Source organism: Erythrolamprus reginae, chromosome 2 (assembly GCF_031021105.1).
Source record: "Erythrolamprus reginae isolate rEryReg1 chromosome 2, rEryReg1.hap1, whole genome shotgun sequence".
Taxonomy (NCBI): Eukaryota; Metazoa; Chordata; class Lepidosauria; order Squamata; family Dipsadidae; genus Erythrolamprus; species Erythrolamprus reginae.
Genome location: NC_091951.1, coordinates 333,825,040 through 333,851,426, shown reverse-complemented (window position 1 = coordinate 333,851,426; position 26,387 = coordinate 333,825,040). Strand labels below are relative to the sequence as shown.

At 41.0% G+C, this 26,387-nt stretch overlaps 1 protein-coding gene across 1 annotated transcript in view; it reads right to left on the bottom strand.

The window, feature by feature from the left end:
• The window catches only part of ADAMTS12 (ADAM metallopeptidase with thrombospondin type 1 motif 12), a 229,634-nt gene that overhangs the window by 120,156 nt on the left and 83,091 nt on the right, over positions 1-26,387 (bottom strand). The window contains exon 3 of the mRNA XM_070743485.1: positions 13,563-13,737. Coding sequence (XP_070599586.1) covers positions 13,563-13,737 — 175 coding nt within the window. The remainder of the gene's footprint in view (positions 1-13,562; positions 13,738-26,387) is intronic.

Genomic DNA, 26,387 nt, shown 5'->3' with positions numbered 1-26,387 from the left:
AGGCAGCAGCAGCTTCAAGGAATGAACAGCCGGTCCTTCTTGGCACTGCATTGCTGTAGTCTCCAATGCTGCTGCCGCCACCTCCGTTTGGGCGAGGGCATCACTGCAGTGGGCGGCCTCGGGGGCTACAGCAACGCAGTGCTGAGAAGGACCAGTTTCAAGGGACAAACAGCCGGTCCTTCTCAGTGCTCCGTTGCTGCAGCCTCCGAGGCTGCCGCCGCCGCCACTACCTCCGTTTGGGCGAGGGGAACTCCGCGGTGGGCAGCCTCGGAGGCTATAGCAACGCAGCGCCGAGAAGGACTGGCTGTTGGTCCCTTGAAGTCGATCCTTCTCGGCACTACGTTGCTGTAGCCTCCGAGGCCGCCCACCGTGGAGATCCCCTCGCCCGAACATTCAGCAGGAGGCTTCGCTGGCTGTTGGTTGCTTAGAAGCCACTGCTGCCACCGTGTAAGTCGGAATATTTGTGTAAATCAGAATATTCCGACTTACACCAAACTTGGCTTACGAAGGGCCATGGGAATGGATCCCCGTTGTAAGTCGGGGATTAGATAATGAATTAAAGGGGAGGGATAAAATGGCAGGAGTGAGCACCCAGTGGACTGTATTAAAAAAGGCCATCTTAAAAGCCACTGGACTGTATGTAAGACAAATAACTAAAGGTAAAGGGAAGAAGAAACCGCTATGGTTTAGCAATGATGTAAGGGCTATAGTCAATGAAAAAAAGGCTGCCTATAGGAGGTATAAAGAGTCTGGAAGTATAGCTGATAGGGAGGTGTATAAAATGAGACAGAAGGAGGCAAAACAGATAATATATGCTGCTAAAGCCTCAAAAGGGGAAGAAATTGCCAAATCTGTAAAGAAGGGGGATAAAACCTTCTTCAGATATATTAGTGATAAAAAGAAGAAAAACTGCGGCATCACGAAGCTTAGTACCGGGAATAATACATGCATTAATGGGAATAAGGAGATCGCTGACCATTTCAATAGCTACTTCTGTTCAGTTTTCTCAAAAGACACCTTACAAAATAATACTATAGAGGGATATAGCATTGCTTCCAGCTGTACAGATTCAGCTCCAGTGATCTTAGAAGCCGATGTATTAGAAGAACTTGAACGATTAAAGATAAATAAGGCAATGGGTCCAGATGGCATCCACCCCAGAGTTCTTAAAGAACTCAGATCTGTCATTGCTACCCCCTGACTGATTTGTTTAACCAATCCTTGTTAACAGGAGAAGTTCCTGAGGATTGGAGAATGGCCAGTGTTGTGCCTATCCACAAGAAGGGCAGTAGAGAAGAAGCTGGTAACTACAGGCCAGTTAGCTTGACATCAGTGGTAGTTAAAATGATGGAGACTCTACTCAAAAAGAGGATAAATCAGCACCTAAAAAACAATAACTTATTGGACCCAAATCAGCATGGCTTTACTGAAGGCAAATCATGTCAGACTAATCTCATTGATTTCTTTGACTATGTCACAAAGGTGTTGGATGAAGGTGGTGCCGTGGATATTGCCTACCTGGACTTCAGCAAAGCCTTTGATACGGTTCCACATAAAGAGCTGATAGATACATTAGTGAAGATTGGACTTAATCCCTGGATAGTTCAATGGATTTGCAGCTGGCTGAAGCGTAGATATCAGAGAGTTATTGTTAACGGCGAGTATTCTGAGCAGAGTCAGGTTACAAGCGGTGTGCCACAAGGGTCTGTTCTGGGTCCTATTCTTTTTAATATGTTTGTGAGTGACATAGGGGAAGGTTTGGTAGGGAAGGTTTGCCTATTTGCCGATGACTCTAAAGTGTGCAATAGGGTTGATATTCCTGGAGGCGTCTGTAATATGGTAAATGATTTAGCTTTACTAGATAAATGGACAAAGCAATGGAAACTGCAGTTTAATGTTTCCAAATGTAAAATAATGCACTTGGGGAAAAGGAATCCTCAATCTGAGTATTGTATTGGCAGTTCTGTGTTAGCAAATACTACAGAAGAAAAGGATTTAGGGGTAGTGATTTCTGACAGTCTCAAAATGGGTGAACAGTGCAGTCAGGCGGTAGGGAAAGCAAGTAGGATGCTTGGCTGCATAGCTAGAGGTATAACAAGCAGGAAGAGGGAGATTATGATCCCGCTATATAGAATGCTGGTGAGACCACATTTGGAATACTGTGTTCAGTTCTGGAGACCTCACCTACAAAAAGATATTGACAAAATTGAACGGGTCCAAAGACGGGCTACAAGAATGGTGGAAGGTCTTAAGCATAAAACGTATCAGGAAAGACTTAATGAACTCAATCTGTATAGTCTGGAGGACAGAAGGAAAAGGGGGGACATGATCGAAACATTTAAATATATTAAAGGGTTAAATAAGGTCCAGGAGGGAAGTGTTTTTAAAAGGAAAGTGAACACAAGAACAAGGGGACACAATCTGAAGTTAGTTGGGGGAAAGATCAAAAGCAACATGAGAAAATATTATTTTACTGAAAGAGTAGTAGATCCTTGGAACAAACTTCCAGCAGACGTGGTAGATAAATCCACAGTAACTGAATATAAACATGCCTGGGATAAACATATATCCATCCTAAGATAAAATACAGAAAATAGTATAAGGGCAGACTAGATGGACCAGGAGGTCTTTTTCTGCCGTCAAACTTCTATGTTTCTATTACCTGTACATAGATAGGGTGTGGCTAAATGTCCCATAGATCTAATCAATGTCTAGAACCCCTTCTAGAGAGATATTCATGCCTGGCTCTCATTCTTCTGACCCTCGCATCTAAGAGAGGGTCCTCAAAGTCCCCACCGTCCTATGACTCAGACAATACCCTAACTGGGGGTTCTACAGTCTCTGGTGGTTCCCCTGTCTCCAATTCTCCTTCACTTTCACTCTCAAACTCAGATTGCAAGAACACTGGCCTGCGATGCTAGTTCCTCCATCTCCTGGCCCTCGAAATCCATGACCAGCTCAGCCGGATGTGGACCACTCAGAACAGAAGAAATGGAAAGAAATGTTCCCGGGCTGAGACTGAACAACAAGGGGACTTACTTTCCCCAGAGCATTAAAGTTAGAATTTCCTGGAAGAAGAAAACTCCAAGTAAAAAAGGTCACTGTTTTAATGATCAGTAAAACGATCTCTTTAATGAACTTTCAGTTCTAACCAAGATTGGGCCTGCATTCCAAATCATTGAGGAATCTGCCAGCAGAAACACAATGTAGTAGAAACGGAGGGGGCATGTAACAAGTCCATCAATTCTACCTTTGATCTAAGAGGAATTCATAGGAACCGTTTATTATTTATTTATTTATTTATTTATTTATTTATTTATTTAGTTAGTTAGTTAGTTAGTTAGTTAGTTAGTTAGTTAGTTTGTTAGTTTGTTAGTCAGTCAGTCCAATACACAATGAGGGATTTAGTGGGTATATATATATATATATATATATATATATATATATATATATATATATATATATATATATATATATACAGTGTTCCCTCGATTTCCGCGGGGGATGCGTTCCGAGACCGCCCGCGAAAGTCGAATTTCCGCGAAGTAGAGATGCGGAAGTAAATACACCATTTTTGGCTATGGACAGTATCACAAGCCTTCCCTTAACACTTTAAACCCCTAAATTACCATTTCCCATTCCCTTAACAACCATTTACTCACCATTATTACTTGTACTCACCATTGAATAAGACACTTAGTGATCCTGATATTTATAAACATAATTATTTATTAACAATAATTATTTTTTTGTTATTTATTTGCAAAAATTATTAGTTTGGCGATGACATATGACATCATCGGGTGGGAAAAACCGTGGTATAGGAAAAAACCCGCGAAGTATTTTTTAATTAATATTTTTTGAAAAACCGTGGTATAGGTTATTCGCGAAGTTTGAACCCGCGAAAATCGAGGGAACACTGTATATACACACATAGTAAAATACATGATGAAGGTTATAGAGGAGATACTCATAGTAAAATATATCTAAGAAATAATAGAAAAGAAGATATAGTCATAGAACATACCAATGAAAGAATAGAAGAAGAAATATAGAAATAGAAGAAAGGTATAGGAGATATAGGAGAGCAATAGGACAGGGGACGGAAGGCACTCTAGTGCACTTGTACTCGCCCCTTACTGACCTCTTAGGAATCTGGATAGGTCAACCGTAGATAATCTAAGGGTAAAGTGTTGGGGGTTTGGGGATGACACTATGGAGTCCGGTAATGAGTTCCTCGCTTCGACAACTCGGTTACTGAAGTCATATTTTTTACAGTCAAGTTTGGAGCGGTTAATATTAAGTTTAAATCTGTTGTGTGCTCTTGTGTTGTTGTGGTTGAAGCTGGAGTAGTCGCCGACAGGCAGAACGTTGCAGCATATGATCTTGTGGGCAATACTTAGATCTTGTTTAAGGCGTCTTAGTTCTAAACTTTCTAGGCCCAGGATTGAAAGTCTAGTCTCATAGGGTATTCTATTTCGAGTGGAGGAGTGAAGGGCTCTTCTGGTGATGTTAACCCCTCCAAATGTGAAGTACAATCAGCTGTGCTCTGTAGCCAGCAAGATGCTAGTTTAGCAGAACTGCCCTATTCCTACTTTTTTTTTTTTAAAAAAAATGGAAGTTTGGTTCTAATCCCGGCCAGCTGTTGTTGACCATGTCTCCATTTCTCAAACAGATGTCCAATTTGGGCAGCAGCAGCAGCCATGCAGCAGGTTCCAAAAAAAAAATCAAGGCTAGAAATTATATGGCCAATGTTAAGAGCTAGATCGAGGTACAGTTTCTTGCTCTGCAGATAGCAAGACTCAAAAAGCCTTAACTGCTGGGGGAACACTTCTGTTAATGCCAGAAACAACACCCAATAAAATAAAATGATTGTCTTTCCTTGTTGTTTGCTGTGCCTCTTGGTTTGCTGCAGGGCTCAAGTTGACAAGACAATCCAAGACAACATAGTCGAGAAAGTGAGGGGAAAACTGGCAGAGAATAAACAATAGGAGAAAGAACTTTTGAGGGAAGATGATAATAATAATAATAATAATAATAATAATAATAATAATAATTTATTGGATTTGTATGCCGCCCCTCTCCGTAGACTCGGGGCGGCTAACAACAATGATAAAAACAGCATGTGACAATCCAATAATAAAACAACTAAAAACCCTTATTATAAAACCAAACATACACACAAACATACCATGCATAACTTGTAGTGGCCTAGAGGGAAGGAATATCTCAACTCCCCCATGCCTGGCGGTATAAATGAGTCTTGAGTAGTTTACGAAAGACAGGGAGGGTGAGGGCAATTCTAATCTCCGAGGGGAGTTGGTTCCAGAGGGCTGGGGCCGCCACAGAGAAGGCTCTTCCCCTGGGGCCCGCCAAACGACATTGTTTAGTCGATGGGACCCGGAGAAAGCCATCTCTGTGGGACCTTATCGGTCGCTGGGATTCGTGCGGTAGCAGGCTGGTCAGAGCAGAGTTTTAAAATTAAATGTTTTTTTTTTATTTTAGCTTGCTGAAAATCAAACACTTAATCAACCAGCAGCTTTTAGTAGTATATCATGCTGGGAAGAATCTATACAAAGATAAAACAAATATCTGTACAGCATCTGATTGTTTCCAAGTCTCCTCAGCAGGGGAGCCGAGAGCAAGGCCAACTTCATTTTTCTCCTTCAGATGAAATAATAATTTATTTACCTCAAGCCTCAACACAATTACAGGGCAAAGTATCCAAAGCTATTTTGGTATCTGGGAGTGGAAACTTTCATCAGCTTCTCGTCCTTTGTCCAGAAGTTAAAATCGAACAGTTATCCTAACTGGTGCAGGTTCTTTAGAGCAGTGATTTTCAACCTTTTTTGAGCCGTGGCACATTTTTTACATTTACAAAAACTGGGGCACACCACCAACCAAAATGACACAAAATGACACTCTAACACGAGTGGTGGCAACATTTGCCTCCAGTCCTGACCAGGATTAGAAATCGGGACCATGGAGAAGAGTAGCAGCTTCAACTACTCACCGCGGCCACACAATGAAAAGTGCACGGCAGCCCGAGCAGGGACCTTCCTGGGTGTGGATGACAGGCGGACTGCTATTGGTTCATCGCTAATGGTCGGGATGAATCCTAGAAGGTGATTGGTCAGTGAGCGTTCCCTGCGCCACCACTCTTTCTGTCGCTGATAGCTGGAGGGATTATGAGGGGAATTTTTATGTTCGGATGGAGGCGGCTGGCGGTGGGCTGGATAAATGGCCTCCGTGGGCCGTATCCGGTACACAGGCCCTAGTTTGGGGACCCATGTTTAATTTCCCCATGGCACATCTGACCATGTCTCATGACACACTAGTGTGCCATGGCAAACTGGTTGAAAAACACTGCTTTAGATGCACGAGATATAAAACTCTCTATATAAAAAAATTACAATAGCAATAGCACTTAGACTTATATACAGCTTGTGTTCTGCCAGCATGTTTCAACCACCTGTAATTACAGGGTAATTAGTCCAGGAAGACACACACCACACGATAAAAGGAAAACCCAAATGTTTTTATAAACAGAAAAACAGAAACAGCTCCCTTTTTAAATGTCAAAGGGATTTTCTGGTACAGACAAGGCACAGGTTAAATGCAATCCAATTGCTTACCCAATAACTGGGAAATTGAGTCCAATTCTAAAGTCCAGAGAGTCCACACACAATCTTGAACAGCACAAAAACCACGATCTTGACGAAACAATGAATCAGATAAACTGCCATGAGGCTAAAACACCAGGTTGCACTTTTATCTGTAGCACTAATTACAGCAGCCCCACCCAACCACAGGTGGCCTCATTTTTTCTTGTAATAATCCTTCAGTTGTTGTCTCCTATGCATCAATCTACGCATGGGTGGATGTGTCATTAATTCTTGTTCAGAATCCAAGGATGATACAGATGATTGATCTCCTCCTGGGCTATCTGCCAAACTCCCCTCTTCCCTGTCACTCACGCTTCCTTGGGCAGAGGAGGCTTCGTCGGCAGATTCCATCGGGAGCAAAACAGGCCTGCCGCATGTGGATGTTTCCCCCACATCCACCTGCACATTCTTTGGGGCAGGAGCTGGGCCAGAGCTAACCACAATAGCTTGATAATGCTTTAAAGCCTTTTTTAAGCAGTTTACAGAGTCAGCATATTGCTCCCTGGGTCCTCATTTTACCAACATCAAAAGGCTGAAAGGCTGAGTCAACCTTGAGCCTATCAGAATCGAACTCCTGGCAGTGGGCAGAATCAGCCTGTGATACTGTATTCTAACTACTGTGCCACCATGGCGCAAGCATAGAAGAATAATTTTCTGGCCCTTTGTTAAACTGAAAAGTCCCTTGGTGGCCAGTTCAGACTATTTCATGATACAGTGGTACCTCTACATAAGAACTTAATTCGTTCCGTGACCAGGTTCTTAAATAGAAAAGTTTGTAAATAGAAGCAATTTTTTCCCATAGGAATCAATGTTTTCGCCCTCCCCAGGCATTGAATTATGGGTGTAATTCACGCATGCGTGATAGCATGCGCCACACTCTTTCAGCACCCGAGGGGAAAAATGTTCACCATCACTGGTCTAGAGAGATAGTTACAGTGTAAATAAATAAAATAGTTTTGCTTAGTAAATAGTTTCCTAAATAACGTCTGCTGCATTTTTCTTCAATTATCTTCAAAGACTACATTTCCTGATATCCTGGTCTGTGGCTGGCTGGCTGGTCTAATTGGGTTGGGGGGGGGCTAGTTTCTGAACAACGCTACTCCAACATTGCTTTTCCTTTCATCCTGAAAAAATAAGAAGCTAATCACAAAAAACTAAGAAGGTGAAAGCTACTGTAATCTCTGCACAATTAATTTTGCACCTATAGGAAGAATTTATCATTAATCAGGCTCCAAAACCCCAAAAAGACACACCGTGATTCTTCTAAGTAGTTTCCATTATTGTTCTTCACATAGAGGCCTAAATCTGCATTCAATTTTGGTCACCCCACTACAAAAAGGACATTGAAACTCTAGACAAAGTGCAGAAAAGAGCAACTAAAATGATAAAGGGACTGGAAACCAAGACATACGAAGAGAGGCTGCTGGAACTGGGCATGGAATACATCCGGAACCGCCTTCTACTGCACAAAGCTCAGCGGCCGATAAGGTCCCACAGAGTTGGCCTTCTCCAGGTCCCGTCGACCAAACAATGTCATTTGGTGGGCCCCAGGGGAAGAGCCTTCTCTGTGGCAGCCCCGGCTCTCTGGAATCAACTCCCCCCAGAGATTAGAACGGCTCCCACCCTACTTGTCTTTCACAAATTACTCAAGACCCACCTTTGTCGCCAGGCATGGGGGAGTTAGGATATTCCTTCCCCTAGGCCATTACAAGTTATGTATGGTATGTTTGTGTGTATGTTTGGTTTTTATAATAAGGGTTTTTAGTTGTTTTATTAAATTGGATTGTTTAATAAAACGACTAAAAACCCTTATTATAAAAACCAAAGATAAAAAACAACATGTAATTGGATTGTTACATGTTGTTTTTTATCATTGTTGTTAGCCGCCCTGAGTCTGCGGAGAGGGACGGCATACAAATCCAATAAATAAATAAAGTAAGTAAGTAAGTGAGCGAGCGAGCGAACGAACGAACGAACGAACGAACGAATGAATGAATAAATAAATAAATAGTCTAGCAAAAAGGAGGGCCAGAGAGGACATGATAGTGGTATACATATATTTGAGGAGTTGCCACAGAGAGGAGGGGGTCACACTATTTTCCAGGGCACCAGAGGGCCAGATCAGGAGCAACGGATGGAAACTGACCAAGGAGAGATTCAACCTGGAAATAAGGAAGAACTTTCTGACTGTGAGACCGACCAACCAGTGGAACAGCTTGCCAGCAGAGGTTGTGAACGCCCCATCACTCGACACAGTCAAAAGGAAATTGGACTGCCATCTGGTTGGGGTGGTGTGGGGTTTCCTGCTTGAGCAGAGGGATGGACTTATGACCTGCAAGGTCCCTTTCAACTCTAATAATAAATATAATAAATGTAAAATCTTGCCACATTAAAGCAGAATACTTGCCCCACACAACATATACTCTGGGAATTATTAGGGAGTAGCTGTCTTCACCCTCTTTCTCTCATGCAAACTGCAATGCCTCTTGCTCCTGTGGAACACACTCCATTCCTCCTGGGACACTGGAGAGCATTTCTGCTCTTAGCTGCACAACTAAGTTGAAACACCTAAAGAAACTTTAGGCTTGGAGCAGATATCCAGAAAAATTAGGTGAAGCCTAGGGTCATAATCTAGTTCAGACTTGATTTCATTGAGAAACATAGAAACATAGAAGATTGACACAGAAAAAGACCTCGTGGTCCATCTAGTCTGCCCTTATACTATTTCCTGTATTTTATCTTAGGATGGATCTATGTTTATCCCAGGCATGTTTAAATTCAGTTACTGTGGATTTACCAAACATGTCTGCTAGAAGTTTTTTCCAAGCATCTACTACTCCTTCAGTCAAATAATATTTTCTCACATTGCTTCTGATCTTTCCCCCAACTAACCTCAGATTGTCGCCAGGCATGGGGGAGTTAGGATATTCCTTCCCCTAGGCCATTACAAGTTATGTATGGTATGTTCCTTGTTCCTGGGTTCACTTTCCTATTAAAAACCACTTCCCTCCAGGACCTTATTTAACCCTTTAACATATTTAAATGTTTTGATAATGTCTCCCCTTTCCCTTCTGTCTTCCAGACTATACAGATTGAGTTCATTAAATCATTCCTGATAAGTTTTATGCTTAAGACCTTCCACCAGAGTTGTGTTTGACTTCACACCAAGCACCGCACACCAAGACAACTAGACACAAGAACAGTTTTTTCCCCAAATGCCATCACTCTGCTAAATAAATAATTCCCTCAGTACTGTCAAACTATTTACTAAGACTGCACTACTATTAATACTAGTTTTTTCTCATCATTCCTATCACCCATCTCCTCCCACTTATGACTGTATGACTGTAACTTGTTGCTTGTGTCCTTAAGATTTTTATTAATATTGTTTCCTGATTGCTTATTTGACCCCTATGACAATCATTATGTGTTGTACTTCATGATTCTTAACAAATGTACCTTTTCTTTTATGTACACTGAGAGCATATGCACCAAGGACAAATTCTTTGTGTGTCCAATCACACTTGGTCAATAAAGAATTCTATCCTGTTCTGTTCTCTTGTATTCTATTCTGTTGTATTCTATTCTATTCTATTCTATTCTATTCTTTCTGGTAAGTGAAAGAATTTATCATTTTCCTGAGAATTGGGATAAAACTGTATGTATACAGTATTAACCAACCACAGAATTCTCTCTTTCATTTAGAACACTGAGATGCTAAGTCCCAAGCTTTCAACATTCCATTTGGCAGTGTAACTTTAGTTGTCCTGCACAAATGCAATGAGCAACGCCAGACATTCATTTCCACAGGCAGTTAGAAAGGAACAGCTGGTGCTGGCAGATGTTGCCCATGATTAAATTCAGAAGGAATCTGACACATAAACCTGGAGCATTGTAGCTGGGGGAGAGAATGAATTCTCTTCCTTCCCTCCCGGCACTTAATATGTGTCATTTTTGCAGCTCACTTGTCTGGAAGCCAACTTTCATATAACTCAGTTATGGGCTTCTGATTCAATTAAACATTGTAAAATCTATGTTTAAAGAAGAATTTAATTAGTGAAGCTTAACGAAGCTTTGAAATGAGTCCTTTGAACTCAGGAGAGTTCAGTTATCCTTAGTTATCCTTATTGTGAGAGGCCTTGGCACATCTGAAACACTCGTATTTAAACTCTATTAGAAATTTGGCACGCTGTAGGGACATGTCAACATACTGTACCACCTAGGTAAAAGTGGTGCAGCGCTTAGAATGCAGTACTACTTCTGCTGATTGCCAGCTGCCTTCTGTTTGGCAGTTCAATTCTCACTGGCTCAAGGTTGACTCATCCTTCCATCCTTCCGAGGTGGGTAAAATGAGGATTCAGATTGGTGGGGGCAATGTGCTGACTCTGTAAACTGCTCAGAGAGGGATGGAAAGCCCTGGAAAGCAGTATATACAGTATGTCATAGAAGGTTAGGGGTTCAAATCTCATCACCGACTCAAGGTTGACTCAGCCTTCCATCCTTCCGAGGTGGGTAAAATGAGGACCTGGATTGTGGGGGCAATAGCCTGGCTCTGTTAAAAAGTGCTATTGCTAACATGTTGTAAGCCGCCCTGAGTCTAAGGAGAAGGGCGGCATAAAAATTGAATAAATAAATGAATGAATGAATGAATGAATGAATAAATAAATGTGACAACACTGAAGAAATGGCAGTTGGCTACAATGTAAAGTAGTGAGTATGCTTCTGACCCCATGGTAAAACCATTACTATAGTTAACTTCATCCTGCAAAGTAATCCCTTTTGGACAGATGAGAAAAAGATATATACAGTGGTACCTCTACTTACAAACTTAATTTGTTCCGTGTCCAGGTTCTTAAGTAGAAAAGTTTGTAAGAAGAAGCAATTTTTCCCATAGGAATCAATGCAAAAGCAAATAATGCGAGCGATTGGGGAAACCACAGGGTGGGTGGAGGCTCTGTTTCCTCCCAGGAGATTCCTAGAGAGGCCCCATGGAGGCTTCTCCCTGCCTTTTCTGGCCCTTTTTCCACCCAGGAAATTCCTAGAGAGGCCCCACAGAGGCTTCTCCCCATCTTTTCTGGCCCTGTTTCCTCCCAGGAGATTCCTAGAGAGGCCCCACGGAGGCTTCTCCCTGCCTCTTCCGGTTACAGTTTCGGAGGCTCGGTTTTGTAAGTGGAAATTGGTTCTTGAAAAGAGGCAAAAAAATCTTGAACACCCGGTTCTTATCAAGAAAACTTCGTAAGTAGAGGCATTTGTATGTAGAGCTACCACTGTATATGTTTATTTAGTCACTCAATAATGGTTAGACGTTCTGCTAACTCAACCCTAACTTTGTTTGGAGACTACCAAATGAGTTAGCCTTCAATAAACTTCCCATGGAACAACAACAAGCCTCTTTATGATTCATATGAGAATGGTATTTTGTAATTCCACAGCTGAATAAACCTGACATTTTCCCATTTTCAGCACCATCAAGAATATAACATTTATATACTTCTCCATTACAAGGCTCCATTACAAAAATGACTTTTACTGAGTTCTATTTTCTACCTTTTTACTTTATATTTTAAACATTGATATAGTTACCAGGGACAATTCTGAGTGAAGCAAAAAGCTCCAGAATTGTGATACCTTCCCAAATACAGATGATAATTCACAAACTCTGTTAACCAGATTATTTTCATAATGAATTCATTTTGACAACAGCAAAGAAACCTATTCGGATCTTATGAATCATCCCAGTTAACTCATGCAAATCCTTCTCACAGCTGATTACGGCTTATTTTATAATAGTCATTTCAAAGCTATCATTTCCAAACAGTAACGTGAAAACATCCTGGCGAATTCCTTTGTTTTAATAATTGCAAAGCATCATTTGAATAAACCACTTAACTCTAAGGATGAAATATCCAAATCGTTCTAGCAAAAACCTGTATTCTGAACAATTCAAAATATGTGTAAGAAACATAAATCTGGATGAGATCTTGAGGAGGAAGGGAGAAACAACCAGGGTATCCCTCTTCCTCTCAAGCCCAAAAGATCACCAGTTGCAACAGGAAAGTACAGTGGTACCTCTCCTTACGACTTATTTTGTTCTGTGACCAGGTTCTTAAGTAGAAAAGTTTGTAAGAAGAAGCAATTTTTCCCATACAAATCAATTTAAAAGAAAATAATACATGCAATTGGGAAAACCACAGGGAGGCTGGAACCTCTGTTTCCTCCCAGGAGATTCCTATAGAGGCCCCACGAAGGCTTCTCCCTGCCTTTTCTGGCCCTGTTTCCTCCCAAAAGATTCCTAGAGAGGCCCCACAGAGGCTTCTTCCCTGCCTTTTCTGGCCCTGTTTCCTCCCAAGAGATTCCTAGAGAGACCCCACAGAGGCTTCTCCCCACCTTTTCTGGCCCTGTTTCCTCCCAAGAGATTCCTAGAGAGGCCCCACGGAGGCTTCTCCCCGCCTTTTCTGGCCCTGTTTCCTCCCAAGAGATTCCTAGAGAAGCACCACGGAGGCTTCTCCCCACCTTTTCTGGCCCTGTTTCCTCCCAAGAGCTTCCTAAAGAGGCCCCACGGAGGCTTCTCTCTGCCTTTCCTGGCCCTGTTTCCTCCCAGGAGATTCCTAGAGAGGCCCCACGGAGGCTTCTCCTTGCCTTTTCCAGTTACAGTTTCGGGGGCTTGGGTTTGAAAGTGGAAGATGGTTCTTGAAAAGAGGCAAAAAAATCTTGGACACCCAGTTCTTAATCTAGAAAAGTTCGTAACTAGAGGCGTTTGTAGGCAGAGGTACCACTGTAATCAGCTGCAAAAAAATAAAGATGCAGGTGAAGGTGAGCGAGAGATGTTCTTAGCTTCTTCATTTTAAATGGGTTTTCAAGAAGCACATTTTGAAAGCATATACAGCACATATATACCTTTCACCCCGCAATTCTGTTTCTTATCTGTCCAGGAGTCCAGGAGCTGTTTTGGCAGAATCTTCTGGACATCATTTGTCTTATAGATTAGATGTGGATGTGGCCCTTCTCTTGATTCAAATTTCTTCACTGGTTCAATGAAGTAGTCTCCATCAGGCAAGTGGAAGTAACCAGTCTAAGAAGAAATATTTGGATTTAATACATAATCTTATTTCATATGTACGACATACAAATAACATTTGGATGCAATAAAGCAATCTGAAGTTGCACATATACACCCATACATATTCACACACACACACACACAAGCACAAAACTGGGACATCATTTGGTAGATGAGTGACATAGGGGAAGGTTTGGTAGGGAAGGTTTGCCTATTTGCCGATGACTCTAAAGTCTGCAATAGGGTTGATATTCCTGGAGGCGTCTGTAATATGGTAAATGATTTAGCTTTACTAGATAAATGGTCAAAGCAATGGAAACTGCAGTTTAATGTTTCCAAATGTAAAATAATGCACTTGGGGAAAAGGAATCCTCAATCTGAGTATTGTATTGGCAGTTCTGTGTTAGCAAAAACTTCAGAAGAGAAGGATTTAGGGGTAGTGATTTCTGACAGTCTCAAAATGGGTGAACAGTGCAGGCGGTAGGGAAAGCAAGTAGGCATGCTTGGCTGCATATCTAGAGGTATAACAAGCAGGAAGAGGGAGATTATGATCCCGCTATATAGAGTGCTGGTGAGACCACATTTGGAATGCTGTGTTCAGTTCTGCAGACCTCACCTACAAAAAGATATTAACAAAATTGAATGGGTCCAAAGACGGGCTACAAGAATGGTGGAAGGTCTTAAGCATAAAACGTATCAGGAAAAACTTAATGAACTCAATCTGTATAGTCTGGAGGACAGAAGGAAAAGGGGGGACATGATCGAAACATTTAAATATGTTAAAGGGTTTAATAAGGTCCAGGAGGGAAGTGTTTTTAATAGGAAAGTGAACACAAGAACAAGGGGACACAATCTGAAGTTAGTTGGGGGAAAGATCAAAAGCAACATGAGAAAATATTATTTTACTGAAAGAGTAGTAGATGCTTGGAACAAACTTCCAGCAGACGTGGTAGATAAATCCACAGTAACTGAATTTAAACATGCCTGGGATAAATATATATCCATCCTAAGATAAAATACAGAAAATAGTATAAGGGCAGACTAGATGGACCATGAGGTCTTTTTCTGCCATCAGACTTCTATGTTTCTATGTTTCTATGACAAGTTAGCTGTTCTGGATGTTAAAGCAGAAGCTTGGATTCTGGAACAAATGTATCATATTTTTCAGAGTACAGTATAAGTCGTGCCGACGTATAAGATGCACCTTAGTTTGGGGGGAGGGAAATAAGGGGAAAAAACTACATTAGTCTGGTCAGCTTTAGCACATTATTTTATCCCTTAGGGCTCAAAAAAAAACCCCTTCTTCCGAGGGAATAGCAATGAAAACAAGCCTGCAAAGTCTTAGGGCTGGAAAAAAAACCTTATTTGGAGTAGCAATGAATAAAACCTGCAAGCCAGGAAAGTCATTAGCACCACATTAGGGTTGGGGAGGGGGAGGGGAGAAGCTTCAAAAAAGCTACATTCGGAATATTTATTTATTTATTTATTTATTTTATTAGTTTATAAATAAATTCTTTTATTTATTTTATTTATTGGATTTATATGCTGCCCCTATTCGAGGACTCGGAGATGCACCCAAATTTTCAGCCTCTTTTTTTGGGAGGGAAGGTACATCTTAAACTCCAAAAATAATACAGTATTTGAGCAGCAGTTATGTTTCTGGGAAGAATTATGCCAATCTGTTTCCAGACTGAAAAGCAGCTTCAATCTGATTGTGAAGTCCAATATGACTGAGGATATTGCTTCACTGCCCTTGCTCTGCAAACTTATTTTTAAAAAATAGTTCATAAAACTGGCTCATGTTTTCAAGAATGTCATTGTCGCTAGCACCGAAAAAAACCTGATGCCTTCAAAGTTAATGTCTCAGACCCAATTTTAGATAGAATTCAAAAGCTCTGCAGAGAACTTTTCTATTCTTTCTTTATTCTTTATTGGATTTATATGCTGCCCCTCTCCGAGGACTTGGGGCGGCTCACAACATTTATATGGTCGGCCGGCTTGGCAGCTGGCCGAAGTTGCACTAGAGCAAGGAGAACACGCGCCGGTGTTTCCGGCCTCTCTAGGTATCGCGAGATCACGATGGCTGGAACTGAGCTTTACGGCGGGCGGGCCTGGCAAGCTCTATAAATAGGGCTGTGTGCCAGGCCTTCCTCCTTTTGCCCATGGCTGTGAGAATGCGATCACCCGCCCGCCCTCCTCATCTTATAGAGTACCTAGAAGAGGTCGCCCTATGGGGCCCAAAAGAATTTTTTTGCGATCTCAATGTTTTAGTTGCGGCGGGTTTTTTGCTTATTCGACACTGACGAGCGAGGATGGACTGGTTAGGGGGTGTTTTGCACTTAATCACAATTTGGTTGATTGGCTTCCTTTTGGTCACTGGGGTAGGGGCGGTTAGGGCAGGTTAGCAACTGCGTGTTCTCCTTTAGGGCATTTTATTTTATTTTATTTTATTTTATTTTATTTTATTTTATTTTATTTTATTTTATTTTATTTTATTTTATTTTATTTTATTTTATTTTATTTTATTTTATTTTATTTTATTTTATTTTATTTTATTTTATTTTATTTTATTTTATTATTTTATTTTATTTTATTTTATTTTTATTTTATTTATTTTTTATTTATTTTTTATTTTTCATTGATTGATTGATTGATTGATTGTTATAGTTGAAAGGGACGATGAAGGCCATCAAGTTCAACCCCCTGCCCAAGCAGGAACTCTATAGTACACCAGTCAAGTGGCAGTTCAATCTTCTCTTTAAAATGTCCAGAGTGTTGGAGTTCACAACGTGTGCTGATAGGTTATTGGTTGATCGCTCTAACCGTCAGGAAGTTCCTCCTTATCTCCATGTTGAATCTCTCCTTGGTCAGCTTCCAGCCCTCTGGTGCCCTGAAGAATAAAGTGATCCCCTCCTCTCTGTGACATCCCCTCTTATACTTGTAGACTGCTATCATGTCCGCTCTGGCCCTCCTTTTCTCTAGGCTATTCATGCCCAGTTCCCTCAGTCTCTCTTCGTAAGTCTTGGTTTCCAATCCCTTAATCATCTTGGTTGCTCTTTTTTGCACCTTCTCCAGAGTTTCAATGTCTCTTTTGAAGTGAACTGAATACAGTACTCCAGGTGTGGTCGGACCAGGGCTTAGTAGAGTGGTATTAAGACTTCCCTGGTCTTGGAGTGTATTCCCTGTTGATGCAGCTTAGGATTGTGTTGGGTTTTTTAGCTGCTGCTGCATACTGTTGGCTCATGTTTAGTTGATTGTCCACCAAGACTCCGAGGTCTCTTTTGCAGTCGCTACTGCTAAGAGGGGTTTCTCCCAGGTTGTATGTGTGTTCAGGGTTTTTTCTGCCTAGGTGAAGGACTTTGCTCTTGTCGATGTTAAACATCATTTTGTTGGTGTGGGCCCACTGGGTTAGTCTGTCTAGGTCTTTCTGTTATTTGAGCCGGTCTTCTAGGGTATTGGCTACCCCCGCCAGCTTGGTGTCGTCTGTGAATTTGATCCGTTGCCCTCGTCCAAATTGTTGATGAAAATGTTGAAGAAAATGTTGAAATCTTTTAAAAGATGATGGGCACCCTCTCACCATGAACATATGGAATACTACGTCCTGGGCAAAAGGAGAAGCGGGGGGGGCTCTTGGGACTCACCTAATCAAGAACCGGATGGGGATTGGATGGTGAGCCCTCCCACATGCTAGGCATGGCCAGGATCCAGGTGAAGACATGGTATCCTCACCTGGTTCAGCAAAGAGCTATGCCCATAGTTGCCCAGGAAGTTTATTGTTAATTATTTCCGCCCCAAATTCTTTTAGTGACCTCTGCAGGTCCTGGTTACTTGTTTAAAGTTTGTTTAACTTTAATAAAAGTGACCCAGTTAATTCATTTCTTTTTGTGTACGTGTTCTTATTCCGCATCTGGCGCAAATCAGAAATGATATAACATATATATGTTCTGTCAGGCTCTCTGGTAGACTCCTCCCAAAAATTCACAGGTACAAAGTTCACACACACACACGTTTGATAATTCAAGACAATGTTCTTTATCATGAAAATTCACTTAACCTAAGCCCTCTTTTAGTATAGCAAAGAACACTCGTCTCCAAACAAACTGGCAATGGGTACAAGTCCCTTATCAGTTCTGTGATACTTAGCTTGCAGCTGTGAGGCAATTCACAGTCCTTCTTCTTTCACACACTTTGAAACACACTTTGCTCTGGTTTAGTTTCAAAGCGGGGAAAAATCAGCACACAAAAGGTCAAAGTCAGTAAAGCAGTCACAAAACACAACGATCAGATAATCCTCCACAATGGCCAAACCCACAGGCTGCTCTTTATAGCAGCCTCACTAATTACCACAGCCCCACCCAACCACAGGTGGCCTCATTTTCTTTGATAATAATCTCTCAGTTGTTGTTGCCTATGCATCGCTCTCCGCATGCGTGGCTGTATCATTAACTCTTGTTCTGAATCCAAGGAGGAGCTAGATAATTGATCTCCTTCTGAGCTGTCTGCCACACTCTCCTCCTCCCTGTCACTTATGTCTTCTTGGTCAGAGGAGCCTTCATCATCAGATTCCACCGGGGGCAAAACAGGCCTGCAGTATGTGGATGTCTCCCCCACATCCACAGTCCTTGGGGCAGGAGCTGGGCCAGAGCTAACCACAACATATATATATCTAAGAATCCAATTAATATGACTAAAAAGATTTTTTTTTTTAAACTCTAATATGATTTACAAACATTCATCACCATTGGGCCATCTCTGAGACAGGTGCAGCCCAATGTTTTGCTACGATAGTCTCACATTTACAATTGCATTTCATTGCAGTTAACAAAATCCTGAATTATATTGTCAACTCTTTAGCCAAGTTAAAATCTGTTTCCTATTTGTTTATACTGTAGAGCTGTTCAGTTATTTTGTTCAGTAACGTTTTCAGTAGCATTTTATCTGAAACTTCCCACATGTTGAGCAAACGGGAACGAGGGAGCGATGAACATAAGATCCTTTAATGAAATTCACTCTTTTGATATTGGAAGCAATTCTAACAGAAAACAAAGAAACACTAGCAGATGGGGAAAACAGTCCATTCTTGTTGATATTCTTTTTTCGTAAAAAACATTTTAACCGGGAGAGGAGTTTCAGAAGAGCCAATTATCTGAAGAAGCTTCTCTTCAGTGGACGTATGGTAACAGAGATTAGACAGTCGGCACTTCATGGATCCTTTCACTTGGCCTTCTGCACCAAGCAGAATCAGAGTTGTGATTTACCAACAGAGATAAAACTCCAGCAGTCTTCTGTTATTTTGGAAAAAAAAAATGCTTCATTTGCTGCATAGTGGCTAGTTTGATCTTTTAAACAAAGTTTTATAATTTCACTCATAACTTTCTCAGGAGAAGAGGCTTTTCTGTGGTGGCCCCGACCCTCTGGAACCAGCTCCCCCAGGAGATCAGAACTGCCCCCACCCTCCTTGCCTTTCGTAAAGTTCTTAAGACCCATCTCTGCCATCAGGCATGGGGGAACTGAGACATCTCCCCCGGGCCTATACAGTTTATACATGGTATGTTTGTGTGTATGTTTGCTTTTAATAATGGGGTTTTTAGTGCTTTTTAAATTATTAGATTTGTTCTTACATTGTCTTTGTTATTGTTGTGAGCTGCCCTGAGTCTACGGAGAGGGGCGGCATACAAATCTAATAAATAATAATAATAATAATAATAATAATAATAATAATAATAACCTTTATAATTTTAAGGCCCGGAAACTTTGTGCGTTTACCAGTGATGGGCTACCAAAATTTTTACTACCACACTGTGTGCGTGGCTTATGCATTTTGTTTCAACATCTTTCACGGCAAAATGGGTGTTCTGGGGTGGAGCTCCATTTTCACTACCCCACTGCGTTCCCACCCTTCTGGACAGTAGCCCACCACTGATATCTACTATATAAAGTGTATGTACACACACGCACATACAGCTCTTCTAAAATTATACACATTCAACCTCATTTACTGCGATAGGAAAAACATACCCCTCTCTACATGGGACTACCTTTGAAAAGTGTTCGGAAACTTCAGATCGTGCAGAATGCAGCTGCGAGAGCAATCATGGGCTTCCCCAGGTATGCCCATGTTACACCAACACTCCGCAGTCTGCATTGGTTGCCGATCAATTTCCGGTCACAATTCAAAGTGTTGGTTATGACCTATAAAGCCCTTCATGGCACCGGACCAGGATATCTCCGGGACCACCTTCTGCCGCACGAATCCCAGCGACCAGTTAGGTCCCACAGAGTTGGCCTTCTCCGGATCCCATCGACTAAACAACCCTCTGGAACCAGCTCCCCCCAGATATCAGAGTTGCCCCCACCCTCTTTGCCTTTCACAAGCTCCTTAAAACCCACCTCTGTCGTCAGGCATGGGATAATTGAAATTTTTCCCTTCCCCCTAGGGTTATAGAATTTATACATGGTATGCTTGTATGTATGAGTGGTTTTTTAAATTGGGGTTTTTAAGATTATTTTTAATATTAGATTTGTTTACATTGTCTTTTTTTATTGTTGTTAGCCAGCCCGAGTCTTCGGAGAGGGGCGGCATAGAAATCTAATAAATGAATGAATGAATGAATGAATGAACAAACAAACAAACAAACAAACAAACAAACAAACAAACAAACAAACAAACAAATACCCACAGCCCAGAAGGGGAATGGGGGAAAAAAAAATCAAAATTTTGCTACCGATACTATATCCTGAGCAAGATTTTGCCACCAATACTGCGTACCTGACCATACCTGTAGGAGCCCACCACTGACGTTTGCCCACAATTGGAATGGTCTCGGACAGTTCACCTCCTTCTGTTGGCCGCAGTTGTTTCGTCTCCAGCCTTCTGCCTTGGACGATTGGGCACTGCCATTTCTCCCTCGCCGAAAGGCCCCTAGCGATTCAGCCCAACCCTTCCATCACAAAAAACTACATTCACTGCAGGATTTTTGGCCAGCCAATTAGAGTGGTGCTCACAAAAAGCTAATTGGGAACTAAAAACCACAGCTTTTTTTTTTTTTTTTTAAAATTTAAAACCCTATTCAAAGAAGAAAAATCCCACAACACCTCTTCATCTCAACGTGACAACACATGAATGCACCTTAATAGTCTTCTATCAAATGGTATCAATCATGACAATTTAAAAATAGATAACAAGTTTTACAATTTAAATTTTTAGTTTATCCCGAATAGTCAAATCATCTGTAGCTCTTGAGATTTATTGATATATATATATACCCACAAATTCTTATCAAATTTATGAAACATGCTCATATCACCAGTTGCGGCCCTATTTGGACCGGGAGTCACTGCTCACAGTCACTCATGCCCTCATCACCTCGAGGTTGGACTACTGTAACGCTCTCTACATAGGGCTACCTTTGTAAAGTGTTCGGAAACTTCAGATCGTGCAGAATGCAGCTGCGAGAGCTATCATGGGCTTTCCTAAATACGCCCATGTCACACCAACACTCCGCAGTCTGCATTGGTTGCCGATCAGTTTCCGGTCACAATTCAAAGTGTTGGTTATGACCTATAAAGCCCTTCATGGCATCGGACCAGAATATCACCGGGACCGCCTTCTGCCGCACGAATCCCAGCGACCAGTTAGGTCCCACAGAGTTGGCCTTCTCCAGGTCCCGTCAACTAAACAATGTCGTTTGGCGGGACCCAGGGGAAGAGCCTTCTCTGTGGCGGCCCCGACCCTTTGGAACCAACTCCCCCCAGATATCAGATTTGCCCCCACCCTCCTAGCCTTTCGTAAGCTCCTTAAAACCCACCTCTGTCATCAGGCATGGGGGAATTGATACTTTCCCTCCCCCTAGGCTTATAAAATTTATGCATGGTATGCTAGTATGTATGATTGGTTTCTAAATTGTGGTTTTAAATTAACTTAGATATTAGATTTGTTTACATTGTATTATTATTGCTGTGAGCCGCCCTGAGTCTGCGGAGAGGGGCGGCATACAAATCTGATTAATAAATAAATAAATATCAACCAACTACCCCTGCGCACCATAAAGTCATACAATTTTAAAGTGTCTGCTATGTTGCAGACACTCCTCACTCCCTTCTTTCTTTATTCCCTATCTCTTTCTATATTTCCCTCTTTATCCCTTTTGTGTCTTTTCTATCATTTTCTTACTCCATATTATTTATACTCTTCATCCTATTTTACATATTTGTTATTATGATTTGTCAATCATATAATATACTCTGTATTTTGTTACTTTTGTTATGTTTGTCTCCCCCCTTTTAAAAACGTTAATACTTAATAAACATTATTTTTTTTAAAAAAATGTACCCCACAGCTTTAAAAAAAAATTTTTTTTGCTTGTTGGCTCACCAAAGTTGTATAATTTGTACAGACTCCCAGTTGCTAATGGTGTTTGTTTACTGCTGTATGCAATTCTCATAATGTGTTGATTAATTAAGGTGCCGTCCTCTGGAATAGCCCGAAATGTCATAATTAAGAAGACATCTGCTCAGTGTAAATTATCTTCTTATTCAAACATTAGCTGGCTATTTCCAGCCAGATCATACTGCAAATCTTTCCTTTTACTATTGTAATAACCTTCACAATGTATTTTGGAAGTTGATTAGTTTTCAACACAATTTGTTCTCTTGCTAACAAACATTGACCTGGATTATGGGAACACCATAAACTTAACAAAGTCATAGAATCCAAGCCAGAAAAAGAAAATGAAAACAAAAAGTATTGCTTCATTTTCAGAATGAGAAATACTGGAAAATAATGTCATCTAAAATAGAGCTTTAATAGCAATAGCACTTCGATTTATATACCGCTTCACAGTGCTTTACAGCCCTCTCTAAGCAGTTTACAGAGTCGGCCTATTGCCCCAACAATCTGGGTCCTTGTTTTACCCACCATGGAAAGATGGAAGGCTGAGTCAACCTTGAGCCTGGTGAGATTTGAACTGCCAAATTGCAGGGAGCTGGCAGGCAGCAGAAGTAGCCTGCAGCACTGCACTCTAACCACTGCACCACTGCAGCTCAATACTCCTCATTGCCAAAGCTACCAAGTACAGGTAATTCTGGACTTACAACCATTTTTAGTAACTATTCAGGTTAGAAGCACTAGGAAAAAAACCTTAGGAAAGGTCCTCACACTTAACAGGTGTTGCACATCAGCAACAATCAAAATTGGCTATCTTGGCAACTGGCACATATTTGCAATATTTGCAGCACACTGGACTCATGTGATCATCATTTGCAACCTTGCCATGCAAGTTCCTGACAAGAAAACTCCACGGGAAAAGCCAGATTCACTTAACAGCCATACAATTCATTTAACAAGTACAGTGATTTGCTTAAAAATTGCAAAAGAGATCATAACTTTAGGCAGGACTGACTTAACGAGTGTCTTACTTAGCAACAGAAATTCTGGTCCCAATTGTAATAATTAAGTATAGGACGGGTATACTTGTACAACTATTCTAAAAGGCCCCAAGAATTGGACATGATTGAATGGATAGTGTTCTTCTGACCCTGCCTTAACAAGTAATGCTAAGCTGTTTACTCATGAGTAAAAACAACCCCCTTTTCAAATAGGGTAGGAACAGTTTTTTATTCATGTGGATAAACCAAAAACCAAATGTAATTAGTCCCAACAGATGAATGTGATTGAATGTTTTTAAAGACATGGGTTTTTAAGTTTGTTAAATTTGATATTTTAGTATGTTTAATGGATTTAGTTTTATATTGGCTTACTTTTAATCTTACATTTCTACTGTTTTATCTTTATGTTGTAAGCCGCCCTGAATCTCCAGAAATTGAAACAATAAATAAGAATGAATAAAAACAAATACGTACAGTAAAACTGCAGGATTGTGGGTGAAAAAAAAGCCATTTGTATTTTTTGTATAAATTTCAAAATTAAATTTGTCCCTATGTCTGGAATGGAGAAGAGAGATGAACTATCTTTTTAAATCTTTTTGCTCCGTTGGACAATTGTCCTACTATTCCCTTATCAAGAGATAATAATAATAATAATACAGTTTATGCATGGTTATGTTTGTGTGTATGTTTTTGCTTTTTAATAAGGTTTTTTTTAGTGACTTTTAAATTATTAGATTTGTTGTATATTGTTTTATTGCTGTTGTGAGCCGCCCCGAGTCTACGGAGAGGGGCGGCATACAAATCAAATCAAATCAAATAATAAATAAATAAACAAACAAACAAACAAACAAACAAACAAAATAATTTTTTAGATTTTTATGCCACCCCTCTCCGAAGACTCGGGGTGGCTCACAATACGCAATGTACAAATCCAATATTAAAAACAGATTAAAGCCCTTATCATAAAAATTAATCACACAACCCAAGCAAACCATACATAAATCATAGTAGCTACAGAGAATATCAACTTCCCCAAGCCTGGCAATATAGGTGGGTTTTTAGGAGCTTGCGAAAGGCAAAGAGGGTGCAGGCAGTTCTAATCTCTGGGGGGAGTTGATTCCAGAGGGCCAGAGCCACCACAGAGAAGGCTCTTCCCCTTGGTCCTGCCAGACGGCATTGCTTAGTCGATGGGACTCGGAGAAGGCCAACTCTAACTGGTCACTGGGATTCGTGCAGCAGAAGGCGGTCCCGAAGATGTAACTTAGTTGTGATTTCTTGGCCACTGAAGGAAGTTTGAAGACTGTCTGGTTTTCCTTTCCAAGAAATACTAAGGTCAACATTCCCTGATGCAGATTTTCACTCATCCTTATTAACTTTCTTCTTTAAAAGCTTTTCCAGCTGTACATTATGTTCAGTAGTGATTTTAACATTCAAACAGGGGTCACAACATTTTTCCAGCTGAGGGATTAATCTGACAGTCTATCTCAGGGCTGAGGAAAAATCTCCACCTTAGAATATACATAACTTGTTTTTCTTTTTGGAGAAGTCTGCGTGATATAAAGCGTTGATTTGACCCAGGCAGTGGAGTGGAGAGTGGAGAGGAATGGAATGGAGTAGAGTAGAGTAGAGTAGAGTAGGGTAGGGTAGGGTAGGGTAGAGTAGAGTAGAGTAGAGTAGAGTAGAACAGAACGGAACAGAACAGAAAGGAACAGAACAGAAAGGAACAGAACAGAATAGAATTCTTTATTGGGCAACAGTGATTAGACACACAAGGAATTTGTCACTAGTACATAAGCTCTCAGTATTCATACAAACAACAAGTGATAAATCATGATTATAATCATAATAAAATCAACATAAATCATAAGATACAAACAATAAAGTGATAATCATGAGATGCTAGGAATACCTAAAAGGAAAGATGAGAAGGATATATATGCCAATAATCAAAGCTCCAAGTGAAGAGTATATTATAATTTATTTATTTATTTATTTATTTACTTACTTACTTACTTACTTACTTACTTACTTACTTACTTACTTACTTACTCATTCATTCATTTATTTATTCATCCATTTATTCATTCAATCTATTTTGAGCTTATTATGCTTTCATCAACTAGTCACACCCTTACCGGGATTTGAACCTGCAGAGTCTACCTTGTAATCTCTAGACTACCTGCTCTCCTCCTCTTAGCTTGTACTAGGAAGAATCCCTGGTACAAGCTGAAATGGGGGCTATTAAGAGTGTTAATGATGAGGGCTATTAAGAGTGAGTCTGTTTCTTGCCTAAAGGCATGTTTCTCCATTTCTCATCCAGGGAAATATAAAATATTTCCTAAAATATTTCATTTTTCTAGGAAAGTGGTGGGTGACAACTTCCTATGGAACCTTGTAGGTCTTCTCATGCAGTCCCCTGCTGAAATAAGAGACCCTACATAATAATCTTCTTAGACATCTCTCATGATGAAGCACCCACAACTTCTGAAGCATGCGCAGGAAGCAAAATCTCACAAGGAGACATGGGCGCAAGAGAGATTTCAACATTTTCTTGCTTCTGTGCATGCACAGAAGCAAAAAAATCACTGAAATCTAATGCATGCACATCCCCTTGCCAAATTTTGCTTCCTGCCCATCCACAAAAGCAAAAACACACTAGGACACACCCACGCATGCATAGGAGAAGCAAAATTGCACACACAGTGCACCGGTAGTGGCAGCATTGGGAATCCCTGGATGGGTCTATTCATAGGCAAATGCCACTAGTCAAGATCCAACAAAGGTAGGATTAGCCCTCTACCCATCTAGCTACAGAACTCGCCACATGGCACCTGGGAAGATTACATCACCCAGCACGGCTCAACCAAGCTTGTGACTCAGGACAGCCTACAGAGTTGCCCCTGTATGGCCCCATGGGAGTCTGGCAACCAATCAGAATACAAGCTCAAATTCAAAAGCCCAGAGAGGTTATAAAACTCAGGTGCTCTCAGCATCTCTGCCCCCTTTTTCTCCTTCACCCAACATCTTCAAGGCCTGTGATCCTGTCCACCATTAAAAAAACATCTTTCTAAGCTGTCTCCATGTTTCCAGTGTCTTTCTGCCCACTTGGAACGCAACCCAGAAGGAGATTTCTTCCAACAGTCCCTTCCAGCTCTATTCTGATCCTGATTCTGTCTCTTTCTGTCTTTTCATCAGCCTGATTTTTGCTGAGCCCACATATGCCCAAGGGAAGCGAGTTGTCTGAATCATCAGTCACAAGTTCGGTCTACAAGCTG